The sequence below is a fragment of the Heterodontus francisci genome, chromosome 49 (assembly GCF_036365525.1).
Source record: "Heterodontus francisci isolate sHetFra1 chromosome 49, sHetFra1.hap1, whole genome shotgun sequence".
Taxonomy (NCBI): domain Eukaryota; kingdom Metazoa; phylum Chordata; class Chondrichthyes; order Heterodontiformes; family Heterodontidae; genus Heterodontus; species Heterodontus francisci.
In genome coordinates, this window is record NC_090419.1 from 11,807,904 (window position 1) to 11,817,486 (window position 9,583).

The 9,583-nt window shown below is 47.8% G+C and overlaps 1 protein-coding gene across 1 annotated transcript; it reads left to right on the forward strand.

Annotated features, from left to right (window-relative positions):
• The first annotated feature begins 1,893 nt into the window (after positions 1-1,893).
• LOC137358304 (tubulin alpha-1 chain-like) lies at positions 1,894-4,352 on the forward strand. Its single transcript, XM_068024238.1, has 4 exons — positions 1,894-2,110; positions 2,224-2,372; positions 2,842-3,522; positions 4,056-4,352. The coding sequence occupies exons 1-4, from the start codon at positions 1,990-1,992 to the stop codon at positions 4,350-4,352; spliced, it is 1,248 nt and encodes a 415-aa protein (XP_067880339.1). The 5' UTR covers positions 1,894-1,989.
• Positions 4,353-9,583: the final 5,231 nt, after the last annotated feature.

Consider the following 9,583-nt stretch of genomic DNA (forward strand, 5'->3'; position numbering starts at 1 on the left):
TCAGGTGGGGTCCTGGTGGAATGGTATCAAACAGACGGGCTCTGAAAATGTTGGTCCTGACAACCGCGGGCTTGATGGGATGTCGCTGATAGATACAGTCTGATACGGTCTGATGAATGGAGATCTGAAAGAAGGGCTCTGACTGATGTTGCTCCAATACATGGGTCGATAATATATGGGAACGGCAGATATGAATGAGATAATTGGTTGTATATAGTTGTGGGTCTGATGGATGGTCTTCTGATATATGGGTTCTGAATCATGTTAAACGGGGATCTGATGGATGCGGTCTGAAAGATGTGAATGTGATTGAGGGGGTATAGTTTACAAGGGAATGAAGGCAAAAAGGGGATCTGTTCGATACAAAAACAAGATATGCTGGAATCACTCAGCAGGTCTGGCAGCATCTGTGGAAAGAGAAGCAGAGTTAACGTTTCGGGTCAGTGACCCTTCTTCGGAACTGATCTGTTCGATGTTGGTTTCATAGATTATGTGATGGATGGAATCTGATTGATGTATGTCTGAGTGATGGGAATCTGACAGAAGAGAGTCAGTTAGAAAAGGGTCTGACAGGTCGCAGTGATCTGATGGATAGTGGTCTGATACATCAAATGGGTGGAGTCTGTTGGGGTCTGATTGACGGGGGCCGGATGGATGGGGTCTGATTAACCGGGGTATGAGTGAAGTGTTCTGGTTGATCAGGGTTTGAGATAGGGGTCTGATAAACAAAGCTCGTCTCCCTTGTTGCCCAGTGCTCCTCACATCTTCAACACCTGGTCCCGCCTTTTACACAAAGCAAACAACCAGTGCTGAGCACCAATGTTCCATTTATGTTGATGTTTCTCCAAGCAACCGGAGCCCTTTGTTCTCACAGACCAATAAGAAGTCGAGTTGGCTTCGGAGAATGAGGTATAAATAGGGCGAGCAGCAACAGAGGCAATACATTGACAGGAGCTGCGAGAATAGAAGGACATTATGGTAAGTGCGCCTGGAAGAATGCTGAAAGGGATGTGGAGCACAGAAACGGAGCGGTCAAAAGGTAGATGGGGATCTACAGGGAGAGTGCAGGCTCCGCACGGATCGAGTGGGGAATCCACAGGGAGAGAGCATGGTGCTAGAGCGAGTCGGAGATCCGCAGGGGGAGACGCAATCCCCATGGAGCGAGGGAGGTCCACAGTGTAAGAGAGGAATTCCACAGGGACAGACGGAATCCACAAGAGGCTGATCCACATGGATAAAGCAGGAAATCTACAGGGAGAGAAGGAAGGAGGGAGGGAATCCGGATTGGGAAATACACAGAGTGATGGATCCACAGGGACAGAGTGTGATCGAGATGGAGAGATGATTGTCTTTCACAAGGAGCAAGAAGATTATCCGGGAGCGGGGAAGAGAAAAGGGAATGTGCAACGGTGAAGAAATAGACAGTTCCTTGGAGATATTGAGCAGTAGATGGACAGGAATTGGGGATTAGCACGGAGAGGGAAGTGTTCCGGCGGAGGGGAGGACACAGGGACGATAATGTCTACAGGTAGTAAGAATCTGCCAGGAACTGGAGATCCACAGAGGGACGGGAGATCTGCAGGGTGTTTACAGGAGTCACGGTAGTCGGGGGGAGGGGGCTGGTGCTGGTGATTCAGGATTCCAGTGATCCACAAAGAATGGACTGGGGGGTGGGGGGCACAGAGATCGGGAATTTCCGAGACCTGGGGAATCTCCAGGGACAGAGTGTCCGATGGATGGGAGGATCAATGCGGAATGGAGGGGATCCACAGGTTACTGCAGCGGGATGTGTTGCTGCCCACACACCCTTCTTCTTCTAGGACCAGAGCGACTGTCGAGAACATTGCCTCTTCATCTGTAAATAATCACCTGTTCTTCCCTCTTTAGCGTGAGTGTATTTCAATCCATATTGGCCAGGCCGGTGTGCAGATCGGTAACGCTTGCTGGGAGCTGTATTGCCTGGAGCATGGGATCCAGCCGGATGGACAGATGCCTAGTGACCAGAGCATCGGGGGTGGCGATGACTCCTTCAACACCTTCTTCAGTGAGACGGGGGCGGGCAAACACGTTCCCCGAGCCGTGTTTATAGATCTGGAGCCCACTGTGGTTGGTAAGAGGAGTGATTGTTGATGGGTTGCTCAGTCAGTGCTCTCAATACACTCATTGAAACATGGCCTGAATGGTGTGTGCTCATGATTTTAACTTCTCCTTCCCTGTCCCCAGATGAGGTCCGTACCGGCACCTACCGACAACTCTTTCACCCCGAGCAGCTCATCACCGGCAAGGAGGACGCGGCTAATAACTATGCACGGGGTCATTGTTCCATCGGCAAAGAGATTGTGGATCTGGTCTTGGATCGCATACGGAAGCTGGTAGGTTCTGTTAGTTTGGTGTGCCGAGATTTCCCGCCTCGCATTCCCAACGATAATAATTCGGGATGAATCAGTTATCACTTCATTTCGGGGAATGATCGCACCCACAGAATCACAGAAATTACACCGATTTCACAAGAATTATAGAGTGGTTATAAATGGAGGACTTAATTCTCAATCTGGAAACAAATTAGTGTATTTTAGAATTCTTTCTCAAGCAATTTTGATTTCCTGTGCAACCAGCAATTCGCAGTCCCTGGCAGGCCCTGCACCCCCTTCCCAACTCCAGGCCTCGAACATAAATCCTCTCCGAGCTGCTTCCCCCTTGTTCCCCACTGCCTCCTCCACAAGGTCCATTACTGCATCCCCCAGGCTCCCACTGCTCCATCTCACCAGCTCCCATTGCGCCCTCTCAGCAGGAGGCTCCTGCTCCATTTTAATGGGTTGTGCGTGTGTTATTTACCCACAGGCTGACCAGTGTACAGGACTGCAGGGTTTCCTCATCTTCCACAGTTTCGGGGGTGGGACCGGCTCAGGTTTTACTTCCCTCCTGATGGAGAGACTCTCCGTCGACTACGGCAAGAAATCCAAACTGGAGTTTTCCGTTTACCCCGCGCCGCAGATTTCCACCGCGGTGGTCGAGCCGTACAACGCCGTACTCGTCACCCACTGCACCCTCGAGCACTCTGACTGCGCCTTCATGGTGGACAATGAGGCCATTTACGACATATGTCGGCGTAACCTTGACATTGAGCGACCGACCTACACCAACCTCAACCGTCTCATTGGACAGGTAGTGTCATCCATCACGGCGTCGCTGCGGTTCGACGGTGCCCTCAACGTGGACCTGACTGAGTTCCAAACCAACCTGGTCCCCTATCCCCGAATTCACTTCCCACTGGTAACCTTCGCGCCCACTATTTCGGCCGAGAAGGCTTACCACGAGCAACTGTCGGTGGCGCAGATCACCAACGCATGCTTTGAGCCAGCCAACCAGATGGTGAAGTGCGACCCCCGCCAGGGCAAGTACATGGCGTGCTGCATGCTGTACCGAGGAGACGTGGTGCCCAAGGATGTCAACGCCTCCATCGCCACCATCAAGAGCAAGCGCTCGATCCAGTTTGTTGATTGGTGCCCGACTGGGTTCAAGGTAAGTGTGGCTTTTGTGTCCAATACATGGGGCCCTGGGGAAACATGGATTGTGGGAATCGCATCTCATAATGAGCAACACTCTCTTCAGTCCCAGTCAAAAGTTGTTTCTCCATTCAGGAAGAGTAATGGAACAGACCTTCCCCATTCCTGGCCCAAAGACCAGCTCCCTCTGAGGGTTGAGGTGGAATGCTCTCAGATTCACTCCTTGACTGAAGCCTGAATGTCCCAGGGTAAGTCCTGCCTTGAAACCAGGAAAGGCCTTCCTGACAACTCAAGGCCTCTTTGGAGAAGCTGTAATTAAGAAGGAATTCGCTCCTGAATGCAGCCTCATTACACAATGACCTTCCATTGGAAACTGAAGGTTTAAACCTGGGAGAGGTGCCCAGTGAATAACCAGAGCTGGGTGTACAGAGAAAGACACAAACTCGCTCAGAAACGTAACTTTCTGAAAAGTAAGCGGCGGTCAACAGATCTGATTTTGAAACGACTTTTTAAGCAACTGTAACCGAACAATTTTCCTTCCTCCCGCAGGTTGGCATCAACTACCAGCCCCCGACGGTGGTGCCAGGGGGCGATCTGGCAAAGGTGCAGCGAGCCCTCTGTATGCTGAGCAACACCACCGCCATTTCCTTGGCTTGGACCCGCCTCAACCTCAAATTCGATAAGATGTACGCCAAGCGGGCCTTTGTCCACTGGTACGTGGGGGAGGGGCTGGAGGAAGGGGAGTTCCAGGACGCACGGGAGGACATGGCCTCACTCGAGAAGGATTACGAAGAGGTGGGCATCGATTCTTCCTCGCTGGACAGAAGGGCAGAGGAGGAAGAATAAGTTTTATTAGTTTAGAAAGTACAAAGATTTTAACGTTTATTCATATTGATCTTATAACTTTTATTGAAGTAAATAAATTTATTGTAAATGATTTTGGAAGTGTGTCTCATTAAAGCACAAATGCACGAGAAGAGATTGAGAAACACGGTGTAAAAGAAGATTGAAGATAGAAGATGATCAATGGTCCCAGAAAGTGGGTTAATCAAACTCCACAGAGCTGCAGGCCAAGTGTCACACAGCATTTCAATCATTAAAACACTGTCCTAGAGTAGAGGTGGATCCTAGTGATAATGGGTCTAGTTGATTTGTGTTTGATTGATGGGTTTTACAAGCAGGGATCTGATAGACTGTTTCAGATCGATTGGAAACTGAATATCGGATATTGGGTTGAGGGGAATCTGATTAATAGGGTCTGATAAATGTGGGTTTGATAGATACTGGTCATTGATAGAATTCACAGATTGGAAGCTGATCGATCGGGGAGAATTCTTGACAGTCTAATCGATGGGGAGCAGATTGGTGGGGATGTGAGAGATGAGGATCTGATTATTGGGGATTAGATTGAGGGGAATCTGTTCAATGGGGGTGGGATCGGTGGGAATTTGACTGATGGGATAGAATACACGTTGATCTGATTGGTCATACTATTGATGTCTCCCAGATTGCGATGTGAGAGATGGTGGCCTGATAAGTGTGGATCTAATCGATGGCGAAAAATTGATCGGGAATATGATTGATTGGGAAGAGATTTTTGTGAATCTGATAGATGGTGACCGGTTGATGTGGGTCCTTGCTGGGTGTCACAGGTTGGGACCACATCAATGGGAATCTAATAGATTTGACTCATGGGACTGTAATAAACTGAGGTCATCCATCTGCTGGCAGTGGATCTGATAGATGTAAATGCTGGCCTGCTGGATTGGAATGTGATTGATGGGGTTCTGATCATTGCGGTCTTCTTGACGGGAATGAGATTGAGTGGAATCTGATAGAAGGGGCTGATTAATGGGGAACTCGATGATGGATGATTGAATGATGGGGATCTGTTTATCAGCTGGATTGATAGGGTGTAGTTGCCAGGGCTGTTATAGATGGGGGTTTGTTTGACAGTTGCCTGATTAATGGGGAGGTCATGAATGTGCATCGGATTGACAGGCCTCTGACTCATCTCAATCTGATTGGGGGAGATGAAAGAAGGCCTGATTAATGAGAGTCTGGTTGATGATAATGTGTTTCTGGGGCCTGGTTTATGGAGTTAAGATTGATGATGGTCTTTAAAATGGGGTCTAATTGATGAGGGTATGATGATCAGGTTCTGATTGTTGGAGGTCTGATACATGAGGGTTTGACTGATGACAGTCTGTTGGACAGGGTGTGTGATAGTACGGGTCTGATTACGAGGAGTTTGATAGTTGGCGCCTCACTGATGGTAATCTGGTAGATGGTTGATTGGCGGGTATCTGTTGGAAGGGGGTCTGATCGCTGCGGTCTGTTTGATGGTAATCTGAGTGAAGGAAATCTGATAGATGCACTCTAATTGATGGAGGACTCATTGATGGGGATGTGAATGATGTTGTATGCTGGGCCAGGCTCTGATGGTTGTGGCTCTGCAAGAAAGATGTGGGTTGATAGATTCCAGCATTTTGTGTGCGAATTTCAAATTTCCAGCATTTATTTCTCAATAGACTCCAATTGTTGCATTGTCAAAGACAACCACATATTGGTAATTGAATCAGTAAAGCAATCAGTCGTTAAATAACCCAAGATGCTCTTATAGTTCTCAAAGACCAATGGATTTGTCAACATACACAACATATTGACAGGAGCTGCGAGAATAGAAGGGCATTATGGTAAGAACACGTGGTAGAATGCGGAAAGTGAGGGTGTTCCACACAGATAGAGCGGTCCACAGGGCTCTGATTGATGGCGGCTTGAGCCGGGGGAGGTGCAGAACACTTTCAAAACTTTTAAAAACTTTTTCTAAACTTGCAAAACTATTTTGCACTTTTCAACACTTTTCAATACTTCTCCAACCCTTTAAAAACTGTCATAAACTTTTAAATACTTTGACAAACTTTGACCGCCCGGTGACTGCTCCAGAGGACATCCTGGACAAACTGCCTTGTTTTTCAGACGGAGTTTGAGTCCGCAGTGCACCTTGGTTCTTAAAATACTTAGAACTATCAGAGAGAAGAGCAAACGCTGGGGCCTCAACATTTTACAGTTTATATCAATGACTTAGATGAGGGGAGCGATGGCATTGTAGCTAAATTTGCAGGTGACACAAAGATTGGGAGGAAAGTATGTTGTGAAGAGGGCATAAGGAAGTTGCAGATCGATATAGACAGGTTGAATGAGTGGGCATAAATCTGGCAGATGGAGTATAATGTGGGAAAATGTGATGTTGTTCACTTTGGCAGGAAGAATAAAAAAGCAGAGTATTACTTAAACGGAGAATGACTGCAGAATTCCGAGATGCAGAGGGATCTAGGTGTTCTAGTGCAGGACTCACAAAACGTTAGTACGCAGGTACAACAAGTAATAAAGAAAGCGAATGGAATGCTATCCTTTATTATGAGAGGAATTGAAAATAAAAGTCAGGATGTTATGCTTCAGTTATACAGGGCATTGGTGAGACCACATCTCGAATACTGTGTGCAGTTTTTGGTCTCCTTATTTAAGGAAGGATGTGAATGCGTTGGAGGCGGTTCAGAGGAGGTTTACTAGATTGATACCTGGAATGAGCGGGTTGTCTTATGAGGACAGGTTGGACAAACTGGGCTCGTTTTCACTGGAGTTTAGAAGAGTGAGGGAAGACTTGATTGAAATGTATAAGATCCTGAACAGTCTGGACAGGGTGAATGTGGAGAGGTTTACTCTTGTGGGTGAGTCCAGAGCTAGACGGGTCACTGTTTGACAATAAGGGGTCGCCCTTTTAGGACAGAGATGAGGAGAAATGTTTTCTCTCAGAGGGTTGTGCGACTTTGGAACTCTCTGCCTCAGAAGGTGGTGGAGGCGGGGGTCATTGAATATTTTGCAGGCCGAGATAGATAGATTCTTGTTAGGAAAGGGAATCAAAGATTATTGGGGGTAGATGGGAGTGTGGAATTCGAGATACAAGCAGATCAGCCACGATCTTATTGAATGGCAGAGCAGGCTCGAGGGGCCGAATGGCCGACTCCTGCTCCTAATTCGTATTGTCATAAATTCATATCCCAGCTCATAATAGTAGTGCATTAATCATGAGCTAAATTCACTCTTCAAACCAGCATAATTGAATCGGTGTAAGAATTAAGCTTACTTCAATACCTTTAGTTGTGAGCCAACAGAATGAGCTAACTATTAAAATTACATAGGGAATCCCTGCCTCACTTCACCTGCAAAACTATATGAAGCGATTATGACAAAATTAAACTAACCAATGACCGCTTGCGTGAATATTTCGGTGCAGTATCAATCGAGGGTCACGTTATCATTCATCTCTATTTTGAAGTGATTTTACTGTGAGTTATATCTCCTAACACTGCACATGTTCTATTTATAATTTACTGTTTGTGTTCTGTTCCTCACTCCTTTCACTTTCCTTCTGCACTGTTCTTTGGTCTGATTTTCTGGGGAGGAAGCGGGATCTTGCCACTCTCAGTGTCCAAATCAGCCACTGGCTGCTCTCCGGCCGCACTGACCAGAGATGGTTAGATTCCCTCTTGTTGGAGATGGTCATTGCCTGGCACTTGTATGGTGTGAATGTTACTTGCCACTTATCAGCCCAAGCCTGGATATTGTCCAGGTGTTGCTGCATTTCTACACGGACTGCTTCAGTATCTCAGGAGTCACGAATGGCGCTGAACATTGTGCAATCATCAGCGAACATCCCCAGTTCTGACCTTATGATTATTGCAGGAAGGTCATTGAGGAAGCAGCTGAAGATGGTTGGGCCTTGGACACTACACTGAGGAACTCCTGCAGTGATGTCCTGGAGCTCAGATGATTGACCTCCAACAACCACAGCCATCTTCCTTTGCGTTAGGCATGACTCCAACCAGCGGAGAGTTTCCCCCCTGATTCCCATTGACTCCAGTTTTGCGAGGGCTCCTTGATGCCATACTCTGTCAAATGCTGCCTCGATCTCAAGAGCAGTCACTCTCACCGCACCTCTTGAGTTCAGCTCTTTTTTCCACGTTTGAACCAAGGCTGTAATGTGGTCTAGTGCTGAGTGGCCCTGGTGGAACCCAAACTGAGTGTCACTGAGCAGGTTATGGCTAAGCAAATGCCACTTGCAGGACCTGTCGACGACACCTTCCATCACTTTACTGATGATTGAGAGTAGACTGATGGGGCGGTAATCGGCCGGGTTGGACTTGTCCTGCTTTTTGTGTACAGGACATACCTGGGCAATTTTCCACATTGCCGGGTAGATGCCGGTGTTGCAGCTTTACTGGAACTGCTTGGCTAGGGGCGCGGCAAGTTCTGGAGCACGAGTCTTCAGTACTATTGCCGGAATATTGTCAGGGCCCATAGCCTCTGCTGTATCCAGTGCCTTCTGTCATTTCTTGATATCACCTATTATATCTCTAACCTTTTCCAGTCATGAACAGAAGCCATCGATCTGAAACGTTAATTCTGTTTTCCTCTGCACAGATGCTTCCTGACCTGCTAAGCTGCTGAGCATTTCCGGCGACTAATTTTATTTCAATCTTATCGCTCACTGGGCCACATCCATCGATTTGGCCCTCACAGGTGGTTATCCAGCATGTCTCACACAGGTCCGCATCCTCACTATACTCTCGCAGGTCTGGATCCTTAGATTCACTCACACCAGTGCATGTCCAGCTGGTCTCTCACAGGTCCGCACCCTTAGATTCACTCACACCAGTGCATGTCCAGCTGGTCACTCACAGGTCCGCATCCTTAGATTCACTCACACCAGTACATGTCCAGCTGGTCTCTCACAGGTCCGCACCCTTAGATTCACTCACGCCAGTGTGTGTCCAGCTGGTCTCTCACAGGTCCGCACCCTTAGATTCACTCACACTGGTGCGTGTGCAGCTGGTCTCTCACAGGTCCGCATCCTTAGATTCACTCGCACTGATGCACGTGCAGTATGTCTCTCACAGGTCCGCATCCTCATTTCACTCTCACTGGTCCGCAACCTTACAATCGCTCTGAATTGCACGGTACCTCACGGTATTTTGCTGATTCGCTTTCTGTACTTTTTTGTGTCGTGCTATTTC